At 42.8% G+C, this 13,425-nt stretch overlaps 1 protein-coding gene across 1 annotated transcript in view; it reads right to left on the reverse strand.

Annotated features, from left to right (window-relative positions):
- Nucleotides 1–13,425, reverse strand: part of LOC139749133 (sorting nexin-25-like) — a 455,484-nt gene that overhangs the window by 428,497 nt on the left and 13,562 nt on the right. The window contains 1 exon segment of the mRNA XM_071662758.1: nt 10,660–10,794. Within this exon segment, the coding sequence (XP_071518859.1) occupies nt 10,660–10,794 (135 nt within the window).

A 13,425-nucleotide genomic window follows, 5' to 3' on the forward strand; every position in this document is an offset into this window, starting at 1 on the left:
AGGCAGCAGGTTTGGATGTTATTGCAGTGGAATTTATTAAAAAAGGGGGTGACTGTATTGTTGACTGGTTGGTAAGGTTATTTAATGTATGTATGACTCGTGGTGAGGTGCCTGAGGATTGGCGGAATGCGTGCATAGTGCCATTGTACAAAGGCAAAGGGGATAATAGTGAGTGCTCAAATTACAAAGGTATAAGTTTGTTGAGTATTCCTGGTAAATTATATGGGAGGGTATTAATTGAGAGGGTGAAGGCATGTACAGAGCATCAGATTGGGGAAGAGCAGTGTGGTTTCAGAAGTGGTAGAGGATGTGTGGATCAGGTGTTTGCTTTGAAGAATGTATGTGAGAAATACTTAGAAAAGCAAATGGATTTGTATGTAGCATTTATGGATCTGGAGAAGGCATATGATAGAGTTGATAGAGATGCTCTGTGGAAGGTATTAAGAATATATGGTGTGGGAGGAAAGTTGTTAGAAGCAGTGAAAAGTTTTTATCGAGGATGTAAGGCATGTGTACGTGTAGGAAGAGAGGAAAGTGATTGGTTCTCAGTGAATGTAGGTTTGCGGCAGGGGTGTGTGATGTCTCCATGGTTGTTTAATTTGTTTATGGATGGGGTTGTTAGGGAGGTAAATGCAAGAGTTTTGGAAAGAGGGGCAAGTATGAAGTCTGTTGGGGATGAGAGAGCTTGGGAAGTGAGTCAGTTGTTGTTCGCTGATGACACAGCGCTGGTGGCTGATTCATGTGTGAAACTGCAGAAGCTGGTGACTGAGTTTGGTAAAGTGTGTGGAAGAAGAAAGTTAAGAGTAAATGTGAATAAGAGCAAGGTTATTAGGTACAGTAGGGTTGAGGGTCAAGTCAATTGGGAGGTGAGTTTGAATGGAGAAAAACTGGAGGAAGTTAAGTGTTTTAGATATCTGGGAGTGGATCTGACAGCGGATGGAACCATGGAAGCGGAAGTGGATCATAGGGTGGGGGAGGGGGCGAAAATTCTGGGGGCCCTGAAGAATGTGTGGAAGTCGAGAACATTATCTCGGAAAGCAAAAATGGGTATGTTTGAAGGAATAGTGGTTCCAACAATGTTGTATGGTTGCGAGGCGTGGGCTATGGATAGAGTTGTGCGCAGGAGGATGGATGTGCTGGAAATGAGATGTTTGAGGACAATGTGTGGTGTGAGGTGGTTTGATCGAGTGAGTAACATAAGGGTAAGAGAGATGTGTGGAAATAAAAAGAGCGTGGTGGAGAGAGCAGAAGAGGGTGTTTTGAAGTGGTTTGGGCACATGGAGAGGATGAGTGAGGAAAGATTGACCAAGAGGATATATGTGTCGGAGGTGGAGGGTACAAGGAGAAGAGGGAGACCAAATTGGAGGTGGAAAGATGGAGTGAAAAAGATTTTGTGTGATCGGGGCCTGAACATGCAGGAGGGTGAAAGGAGGGCAAGGAATAGAGTGAATTGGAGCGATGTGGTATACCGGGGCTGACGTGCTGTCAGTGGATTGAATCAAGGCATGTGAAGCGTCTGGGGTAAACCATGGAAAGCTGTGTAGGTATGTTTATTTGCGTGTGTGGACGTATGTATATACATGTGTATGGGGGGGGGGTTGGCTCATTTCTTTCGTCTGTTTCCTTGTGCTACCTCGCAAACGCGGGAGACAGCGACAAAGTATAAAAAAAAAAAAAGAAATATATATATATGTATATATATATGCATCAGATTGGGGAAGAGCAGTGTGATTTCAGAAGTGGTAGATGATGTGTGGATCAGGTGTTTGCTTTGAAGAATGTATGTGAGAAATACTTAGAAAAGCAAATGGATTTGTATGTAGCATTTATGGATCTGGAGAAGGCATATGATAGAGTTGATAGAGATGCTCTGTGGAAGGTATTAAGAATATATGGTGTGGGAGGAAAGTTGTTAGAAGCAGTGAAAAGTTTTTATCGAGGATGTAATTCATGTGTACGTGTAGGAAGAGAGGAAAGTGATTGGTTCTCAGTGAATGTAGGTTTGTGGCAGGGGTGTGTGATGTCTCCATGGTTGTTTAATTTGTTTGTGGATGGGGTTGTTAGGGAGGTGAATGCAAGAGTTTTGGAAAGAGGGGCAAGTATGAAGTCTGTTGGGGATGAGAGAGCTTGGGAAGTGTGTCAGTTGTTGTTCGCTGATGATACAGCGCTGGTGGCTGATTCATGTGAGAAACTGCAGAAGCTGGTCACTGAGTTTGGTAAAGTGTGTGAAAGAAGAAAGTTAAGAGTAAATGTGAATAAGAGCAATGTTATTAGGTACAGTAGGGTTGAGGGTCAAGTCAATTGGGAGGTAAGTTTGAATGGAGAAAAACTGGAGGAAGTGAAGTGTTTTAGATATCTGGGAGTGGATCTGGCAGCGGATGGAACCATGGAAGCGGAGTGGATCATAGGGTGGGGGAGGGGGCGAAAATTCTGGGAGCCTTGAAGAATGTGTGGAAGTCGAGAACATTATCTCGGAAAGCAAAAATGGGTATGTTTGAAGGAATAGTTGTTCCAACAATGTTGTATGGTTGCGAGGCGTGGGCTATGGATAGAGTTGTGCGCAGAAGGATGGATGTGCTGGAAATGGGATGTTTGAGGACAATGTGTGGTGTGAGGTGGTTTGATCGAGTAAGAAACATAAGGGTGAGAGAGATGTGTGGAAATAAAAAGAGCGTGGTTGAGAGAGCAGAAGAGGGTGTTTTGAAATGGTTTGGTCACATGGAGAGAATGAGTGAGGAAAGATTGACCAAGAAGATATATGTGTCGGAGGTGGAGGGAACGAGGAGAAGAGGGAGACCAAATTGGAGGTGGAAAGATGGAGTGAAAAAGATTTTCTGTGATAGGGGCCTGAACATGCAGGAGGGTGAAAGGAGGGCAAGGAATAGAGTGAATTGGAGCGATGTGGTATATATATATATGTGTGTACGTGTAGGAAGAGAGGAAAGTGATTGGTTCTCAGTGATTGTAGGTTTGCACAGGGGTGTGTGATGTCTCCATGGTTGTTTAATTTGTTTATGGATGGGGTTGTTAGGGAGGTGAATGCAAGAGTTTTTAAAAGAGGGGCAAGTATGAAGTCTGTTGGGGATGAGAGAGCTTGGGAAGTGAGTCAGTTGTTGTTCGCTGATGATACAGCGCTGGTAGCTGATTCATGTGAGAAACTGCAGAAGCTGGTGACTGAGTTTGGTAAAGTGTGTGAAAGAAGAAACTTAAGAGTAAATATATATATATATATATATATATATATATATATATATATATATATATATATATATATATATTTATACTAAAAGGGAAGGGAGCGGGGGGCTGGAAATCCTCCCCTCTCTTTTTTTTTTCTTTTTTTTTAATTTTCCAAAAGAAGGAACAGAGAAGGGGGCCAGGTGAGGATATTCCCTCAAAGGCCCAGTCCTCTGTTCTTAATGCTACCTCGCTATCGCGGGAAATGGTAGATAGTATGAAAAAAACAATATATATATATATATATATATATATATATATATATATATATATATATATATATATATATTTTTTTGCTTTGTCGCTGTCTCCCGCGTTTGCGAGGTAGCGCAACGAAATAGAGGAAGGAAATGGCCCAACCCACCCCCATACACATGTATATACATACGTCCACACACGCAAATATACATACCTACACAGCTTTCCATGGTTTACCCCAGACGCTTCACATGCCCTGATTCAACCCACTGACAGCACGTCAACCCCGGTATACCACATCGATCCAATTCACTCTATTCCTTGCCCTCCTTTCACCCTCCTGCATGTTCAGGCCCCGATCACACAAAATCTTTTTCACTCCATCTTTCCACCTCTAATTTGGTCTCCCACTTCTCCTCGTTCCCTCCACCTCCAACACATATATCCTCTTGGTCAATCTTTCCTCACTCATTCTCTCCATGTGCCCAAACCATTTCAAAACACCCTCTTCTGCTCTCTCCACCACGCTCTTTTTATTTCCACACATCTCTCTTACCCTTACGTTACTTACTCGATCAAATCACCTCACACCACACATTGTCCTCAAACATCTCATTTCCAGCACATCCACCCTCCTGCGCACAACTCTATCCATAGCCCACACCTCGCAACCATACAACATTGTTGGAACAACTATTCCTTCAAACATACCCATTTTTGCTTTCCGAGATAATGTTCTCAACTTCCACGCATTCTTCAAGGCTCCCAGGACTTTTGCCCCCTCCCCCACCCTATGATCCACTTCCGCTTCTATGGTTCCATCCGCTGCCAGATCCACTCCCAGATATCTAAAACACTTTATTTCCTCCAGTTTTGCTTCACTCAAACTTACCTCCCAATTGACTTGACCCTCAACCCTACTGTACCTAATAACCTTGCTCTTATTCACATTTACTCTTAACTTTCTTCTTTCACACACTTTACCAAACTCAGTCACCAGCTTCTGCAGTTTCTCACATGAATCAGCCACCAGCGCTGTATCATCAGCGAACAACAACTGACTCACTTCCCAAGCTCTCTCATCCCCAACAGACTTCATACTTGCCCTTCTCTCCAAAACTCTTGCATTCACCTCCCTAACAACCCCATCCATAAACAAATTAAACAACCATGGAGACATCACACACCCCTGCCGCAAACCTACATTCACTGAGAACCAATCACTTTCCTCTCTTCCTACACGTACACATGCCTTACATCCTCGATATATATATATATATATATATATATATATATATATATATATATATATATATATATATAGGGGACAGGGGTGAAAGAATACTTCCCACGTATTCCTCGCGTGTCGTAGAAAGCGACTAGAGGGGACGGGAGCGGGGGGCCAGAAATCCTCCCCTCCTTATATTTTTTTTTTTTATTATACTTTGTCGCTGTCTCCTGCATTTGCGAGGTAGCGCAAGGAAACAGACGAAAGAAATGGCCCAACCCCCCCATACACATGTATATACATACGTCCACACACGCAAATATACATACCTACACAGCTTTCCATGGTTTACCCCAGACGCTTCACATGCCCTGCTTCAATCCACTGACAGCACGTCAACCCCGGTATACCACATCGCTCCAATTCACTCTATTCCTTGCCCTCCTTTCACCCACCTGCATGTTCAGGCCCCGATCACACAAAATCTTTTTCACTCCATCTTTCCACCTCCAATTTAGTCTCCCTCTTCTTGTTCCCTCCACCTCCGACACATATATCCTCTAGGTCAATCTTTCCTCACTCATCCTCTCCATGTGCCCAAACCACTTCAAAACACCCTCTTCTGCTCTCTCAACCACGCTCTTTTTATTTCCACACATCTCCCTTACCCTTACGTTACTCACTCGATCAAACCACCTCACACCACACATTGTCCTCAAACATCTCATTTCCAGCACATCCATCCTCCTGCGCACAACTCTATCCATAGCCCACGCCTCGCAACCATACAACATTGTTGGAACCACTATTCCTTCAAACATACCCATTTTCGCTTTCCGAGATAATGTTCTCGACTTCCACACATTCTTCTTGTATTAACTTTCTAAAATGGGAAACAGAAGGAAGGAGTCACGCGGGGAGTGCTCATCCTCCTCGAAGGCTCAGAGTGGGGTGCCTAAATGTGTGTGGATGTAACCAAGATGTGAAAAAAGGAGAGATAGGTAGTATGTTTGAGGAAAGGAACCTGGATGATTTGGCTCTGAGTGAAACGAAGCTCAAGGGTAAAGGGGAAGAGTGGTTTGGGAATGTCTGGGGAGTAAAGTCAGGGGTTAGTGAGAGGACAAGAGCAAGGGAAGGAGTAGCAATACTCCTGAAACAGGAGTTGTGGGAGTATGTGATAGAATGTAAGAAAGTAAATTCTCGATTAATATGGGTAAAACTGAAAGTTGATGGAGAGAGGTGGGTGATTATTGGTGCATATGCACCTGGGCATGAGAAGAAAGATCATGAGAGGCAAGTGTTTTGGGAGCAGCTGAATGAGTGTATTAGTGGTTTTGATGCACGAGACCGGGTTATAGTGATGGGTGATTTGAATGCAAAGGTGAGTAATGTGGCAGTTGAGGGAATAATTGGTATACATGGGGTGTTCAGTGTTGTAAATGGAAATGGTGAAGAGCTTGTAGATTTATGTGCTGAAAAAGGACTGATGATTGGGAATACCTGGTTTAAAAAGCGAGATATACATAAGTATACTTATGTAAGTAGGAGAGATGGCCAGAGAGCGTTATTGGATTACGTGTTAATTGACAGGCGTGCGAAAGAGAGACTTTTGGATGTTAATGTGCTGAGAGGTGCAACTGGAGGGATGTCTGATCATTATCTTGTGGAGGCTAAGGTGAAGATTTGTATGGGTTTTCAGAAAAGAAGAGTGAATGTTGGGGTGAAGAGGGTGGTGAGAGTAAGTGAGCTTGGGAAGGAGACCTGTGTGAGGAAGTACCAGGAGAGACTGAGTACAGAATGGAAAAAGGTGAGAACAATGGAAGTAAGGGGAGTGGGGGAGGAATGGGATGTATTTAGGGAATCAGTGATGGATTGCGCAAAAGATGCTTGTGGCATGAGAAGAGTGGGAGGTGGGTTGATTAGAAAGGGTAGTGAGTGGTGGGATGAAGAAGTAAGAGTATTAGTGAAAGAGAAGAGAGAGGCATTTGGACGATTTTTGCAGGGAAAAAATGCAATTGAGTGGGAGATGTATAAAAGAAAGAGACAGGAGGTCAAGTGAAAGGTGCAAGAGGTGAAAAAAAGGGCAAATGAGAGTTGGGGTGAGAGAGTATCATTAAATTTTAGGGAGAATAAAAAGATGTTCTGGAAGGAGGTAAATAAAGTGCGTAAGACAAGGCAGCAAATGGGAACTTCAGTGAAGGGCGCAAATGGGGAGGTGATAACAAGTAGTGGTGATGTGAGAAGGAGATGGAGTGAGTATTTTGAAGGTTTGTTGAATGTGTTTGATGATAGAGTGGCAGATATAGGGTGTTTTGGTCGAGGTGGTGTGCAAAGTGAGAGGGTTAGGGAAAATGATTTGGTAAACAGAGAAGAGGTAGTGAAAGCTTTGCGGAAGATGAAAGCCGGCAAGGCAGCAGGTTTGGATGGTATTGCAGTGGAATTTATTAAAAAAGGGGGTGACTGTATTGTTGACTGGTTGGTAAGGTTATTTAATGTATGTATGACTCATGGTGAGGTGCCTGAGGATTGGCGGAATGCGTGCATAGTGCCATTGTACAAAGGCAAAGGGGATAAGAGTGAGTGCTCAAATTACAGAGGTATAAGTTTGTTGAGTATTCCTGGTAAATTATATGGGAGGGTATTGATTGAGAGGGTGAAGGCATGTACAGAGCATCAGATTGGGGAAGAGCAGTGTGGTTTCAGAAGTGGTAGAGGATGTGTGGATCAGGTGTTTGCTTTGAAGAATGTATGTGAGAAATACTTAGAAAAGCAAATGGATTTGTATGTAGCATTTATGGATCTGGAGAAGGCATATGATAGAGTTGATAGAGATGCTCTGTGGAAGGTATTAAGAATATATGGTGTGGGAGGAAAGTTGTTAGAAGCAGTGAAAAGTTTTTATCGAGGATGTAAGGCATGTGTACGTGTAGGAAGAGAGGAAAGTGATTGGTTCTCAGTGAATGTAGGTTTGCGGCAGGGGTGTGTGATGTCTCCATGGTTGTTTAATTTGTTTATGGATGGGGTTGTTAGGGAGGTGAATGCAAGAGTTTTGGAAAGAGGGGCAAGTATGAAGTCTGTTGGGGATGAGAGAGCTTGGGAAGTGAGTCAGTTGTTGTTCGCTGATGATACAGCGCTGGTGGCTGATTCATGTGAGAAACTGCAGAAGCTGGTGACTGAGTTTGGTAAAGTGTGTGGAAGAAGAAAGTTAAGAGTAAATGTGAATAAGAGCAAGGTTATTAGGTACAGTAGGGTTGAGGGTCAAGTCAATTGGGAGGTGAGTTTGAATGGAGAAAAACTGGAGGAAGTGAAGTGTTTTAGATATCTGGGAGTGGATCTGGCAGCGGATGGAACCATGGAAGCGGAAGTGGATCATAGGGTGGGGGAGGGGGCGAAAATTCTGGGGGCCTTGAAGAATGTGTGGAAGTCGAGAACATTATCTCGGAAAGCAAAAATGGGTATGTTTGAAGGAATAGTGGTTCCAACAATGTTGTATGGTTGCGAGGCGTGGGCTATGGATAGAGTTGTGCGCAGGAGGATGGATGTGCTGGAAATGAGATGTTTGAGGACAATGTATGGTGTGAGGTGGTTTGATCGAGTGAGTAACGTAAGGGTAAGAGAGATGTGTGGAAATAAAAAGAGCGTGGTTGAGAGAGCAGAAGAGGGTGTTTTGAAGTGGTTTGGGCACATGGAGAGGATGAGTGAGGAAAGATTGACCAAGAGGATATATGTGTCGGAGGTGGAGGGAGCAAGGAGAAGAGGGAGACCAAATTGGAGGTGGAAAGATGGAGTGAAAAAGATTTTGTGTGATCGGGGCCTGAACATGCAGGAGGGTGAAAGGAGGGCAAGGAATAGAGTGAATTGGAGCGATGTGGTATACCGGGGTTGACGTGCTGTCAGTGGATTGAATCAAGGCATGTGAAGCGTCTGGGGTAAACCATGGAAAGCTGTGTAGGTATGTATATTTGCGTGTGTGGACGTATGTATATACATGTGTATGGGGGGGGTTGGGCCATTTCTTTCGTCTGTTTCCTTGCGCTACCTCGCAAACGCGGGAGACAGCGATAAAGTATAAAAAAAAAAAAAAAAAAAAAATATATATATATATATATATATATATATATATATATATATATATATTTTCTTTCTTTTAAGCTATTCGCCATTTCCCGCGTTAGCGAGGTAGCGTTAAGAACAGAGGACTGGGCCTTTTTTGGAATATCCTCACCTGGCCCCCTCTGTTCCTTCTTTTGGAAAAAAAAAAAAAACGAGAGGGGAGGATTTCCAGCCCCCCGCTCCCTCCCCTTTTAGTCGCCTTCTACGACACGCAGGGAATACGTGGGAAGTATTCTTAATCCCCTATCCCCAGGGATAATATATATATATATATATATATATATATATATATATTATCCCTGGCGATAGGGGAGAAAGAATACTTCCCACGTATTCCCTGCGTGTCGTAGAAGGCGACTAAAAGGGGAGGGAGCGGGGGGGCTGGAAATCCTCCCCTTTCGTTTTTTTTTGTTTTTTTTTTAATTTTCCAAAAGAAGGAACAGAGAAGACGGCCAGGTGAGGATTATTCCCTCAAAGGCCCAGTCCTCTGTTCTTAACACTACCTCGCTATCGCGGGAAATGGCGAATAGTATAAAAAAAAAAAAATATATATATATAAGGTTCTGGGAGTGTTGAAGAATGTTTGGAAGGTGAGAACTTTATCTTGGAAAGCAAAAATGGGTATGTTTGAAGGAATAGTGGTTCCAACAATGTTATATGGCTGTGAGGAATGGGCAATAGATAGGGTTGGGCAGAGGAGGGTGGATGTGTTGGATATGAGATGTTTGAGGACAATATGTGGTGCGAGGTGCTTTGATTAAGTAATGAAAGGGTAAGAGAGATGTGTGGTAATAAAAAGAATGTGGCTGAGAGAATATAAGAGGGTGTATGGAAATGTTTTGGTAACATGGAGAGAATGAGTGAGGAAAGACTGACAAAGAGGATATATGAGTCAGAGGTAGAGGGAACGAGGAGAAGTGGGAGACCAAATTGGATGTGGAAGGATGGAGTTAAAAAGAGTTTGAGCGATCAGAGCCTGACCATACAGGAAGGTGGAAGGCGTGCAAGGAATAAAGCGAGATGGAATGATTTGGTATTACGGGGTCGAAGTGCTGTCAGTGGATTGAACCAGGGCATGTGAAGCATCTGGGGTAAACTATGGAAAGTTCTGTGGGGTGTGGATGTAGAAAGGGAGCTGCGGTTTCGGCACATTACACATGACAGCTAGAGACTGAGTGTGATGAATGTGGCCTTTGTTTATCTTTTTCTAGTGCTAACTCACGCACTTATGGGCGGAGGGGTGCTATTTTCATGTGTGGTGGGGTGGCGACGAGAATGGATGAAGGCAGCAAGGATGAATATTTATGAGTATATATGTATACATTTGTGTATGTATATGTATGTATACGTTGAAATGTATAGGCACGAATATGTGCATGTGTGGGCGTATATGTATATACATGTGCAAGTGGATGGGTTGAGCCATTCTTTTGTCTGTTTCCTTGTACTACCTCGCTAATGCGGGAGACAGCGACCAAGTATAATAATAAGAAAAAAAAATATATACACTGGCATGCTCTAGGTACCTATTTTATTGACTAACCCCTATGGGCTGACTGTGGGGAACTGCCAAAACCAGGTTTTGAACCTATTTGCTCGACCCTAGGTGGCTTGTGAATGCATCTTGGTCAGGAATGCTAATTGCTACGAGACGAAGGACCAGTCTCTCATTAATGTTTAAAACACTATGTCACAAAACACTCTAATGGTTAGCCAGACTGTATCTAATAACTGCTCAATAAAGGATGCTGAATGACTCTGCTATGTTAAGAAAGGAAAGCACAATTCCTAATAATTTTCATAATAGTTAAGTTAAATTGTACATTACACAACTGAACTGGCATGACTAAAATCATGACACAGATATTTGCTGAAGATCTTACCCTGCAGCCTGAGCAATCCTAATGTGTTCAAGGTGGCGGGTAAGGCAAGTAACAGCACCACCTGTGACAAAACGTACATGGTCCATATGTGCCAGTCGCTCATTAATATTCACAATACTATACCACAAAACACTCCTGCAATCATCAAAAGATTAAAAATGGATTAGTGATTAAGATAGGGAAAGTGAGAGTTGTAAAAGCACATTCACAATGATTCAAACAAGTACACATGGCCCATTTATTTATGCACCTCAACAATATTCAAAACTCTGTATCACAGAATATTCCTGCACTCACCAGAAGGTAAGGAATGTGAAGCTATCTTTCAAGACTGGGAAAAGAAAAACCAAAATGTACCATTGCACACTTTCTTATCAAATGTCCATTGTGGTAACGGTTAATTTGTAATAAGTGAATGGTACTAAGAAAGGGACTTACACATAGTGGCTGACATTTGGTAAATGCCTGTCTATATTCCAAAAGTTGTAATTATTCAACTGATGTACTTATATCTTACTACAGAACATTTTTAATGATTTTTATACCATAACCGTCTTATATAGATTTGCAATATGTACAGTCACCCTGAAAGTGACTTTTAAAGAATGAAAAGCTAATTCTTTGTAGGTCAGTGTCAAACCATGAAACAATCTGCATAATCTCTGGTGTCTAGAAGCTTCTAACCCCTACCCTCTAATGAGATTAATGCTATTCACCCTGTGCAAAGCACCCAAACAGCAGTAGTGGCTACAAAACTCACTCTAGAACACTACTCTTCAATAATCTGTCAAGATTTGGTGATTATGAAATCATTCCACCCACTGTCAGGCCACACTGAGCTGACCAGCTCACAGTCCTACACAGAAAGAACATCACCTTGGCTTGTAACTACCATCGATGAAGAGAAAGATTTTTTGAAAGAAAGGGTATGATAGGAAAGAGAAAAAAAAAAAAAAATTGGAAAATTTACTTACAAGACACAGCTCCATATAAAAAGTTTTATATTCTTCAGATTTCACTTTCTCTCCTAGACCTGTTTATCATACTAGTTGTGACAGCAAGGGTTTAAAATGTAACATCTTAGCAATGAGAGGAGATTACCACAAATATAATCAACTATTCATGTGCGGCACAATAACATTTATGAGGGTGAAAGGCATATATGGGATAGAGTGAAACGAAATGATGTGGTATACAGGGATCCCATGCTGTATATGGACCTGAACCAAGGCATATGAAGCGTCTGTAGATAAAGAACTCTGATTTTGGTGCATTACACATAATAACAAGAAAATGGATACGAACGAATGCAGCCTATCTTCATTTGTTCCTGGCACTGCTTTGGAAATGCAGGGAACAGCAATCAAGTATATCTACCTCGCAAACGTGGGAGACAGCGGCAAAAAAAAAATTGGTAGGTGAGTTTGAATGGAGAAAAACTGGAGGAAGTGAAGTGTTTTAGATATCTGGGAGTGGATCTGGCAGCGGATGGAACCATGGAAGCGGAAGTGGATCATAGGGTGGGGGAGGGGGCGAAAATTCTGGGAGCCTTGAAGAATGTGTGGAAGTCGAGAACATTTTTAAAGATATCTTTAAAGCAAAAATGGGTATGTTTGAAGAATAGTGGTTCCAACAATGTTGTATGGTTGCGAGGCGTGGACTATGGATAGAGTTGTGCGCATGAGGATGGATGTGCTGGAAATGAGATGTTTGAGGACAATGTGTGGTGTGAGGTGGTTTGATCGAGTAAGTAACGTAAGGGTAAGAGAGATGTGTGGAAATAAAAAGAGCGTGGTTGAGAGAGCAGAAGAGGGTGTTTTGAAATGGTTTGGTCACATGGAGAGAATGAGTGAGGAAAGATTGACCAAGAGGATATATGTGTCGGAGGTGGAGGGAACGAGGAGAAGAGGGAGACCAAATTGGAGGTGGAAAGATGGAGTGAAAAAGATTTTGTGTGATCGGGGCCTGAACATGCAGGAGGGTGAAAGGAGGGCAAAGAATAGAGTGAATTGGAGCGATGTGGTATACCGGGGTTGACGTGCTGTCAGTGGATTAAATCAAGGCATGTGTATGGGGGTGGGTTGGGCCATTTCTTTCGTCTGTTTCCTTGCGCTACCTCGCAAACGCGGGAGACAGCGACAAAGCAAAAAAAAAAAAAAAAAAATATATATATATACATATTTTTATTTTATTATACTTTGTTGCTGTCTCCCGCGTTTGCGAGGTAGCGCAAGGAAACAGACGAAAGAAATGGCCCAACCCCCCCCATACACATGTATATACATACGTCCACACACGCAAATATACATACCTACACAGCTTTCCATGGTTTACCCCAGACGCTTCACATGCCCTGATTCAATCCACTGACAGCACGTCAACCCCGGTATACCACATCGCTCCAATTCACTCTATTCCTTGCCCTCCTTTCACCCTCCTGCATGTTCAGGCCCCGATCACACAAAATCTTTTTCACTCCATCTTTCCACCTCCAATTTGGTCTCCCTCTTCTCCTCGTTCCCTCCACCTCCGACACATATATCCTCTTGGTCAATCTTTCCTCACTCATTCTCTCCATGTGCCCAAACCACTTCAAAACACCCTCTTCTGCTCTCTCAACCATGCTCTTTTTATTTCCACACATCTCTCTTACCCTTACGTTACTCACTCGATCAAACCACCTCACACCACACATTGTCCTCAAACATCTCATTTCCAGCACATCCATCCTCCTGCGCACAACTCTATCCATAGCCCACGCCTCGC

Source organism: Panulirus ornatus, chromosome 6, assembly GCF_036320965.1.
Source record: "Panulirus ornatus isolate Po-2019 chromosome 6, ASM3632096v1, whole genome shotgun sequence".
NCBI classification, from domain to species: domain Eukaryota; kingdom Metazoa; phylum Arthropoda; class Malacostraca; order Decapoda; family Palinuridae; genus Panulirus; species Panulirus ornatus.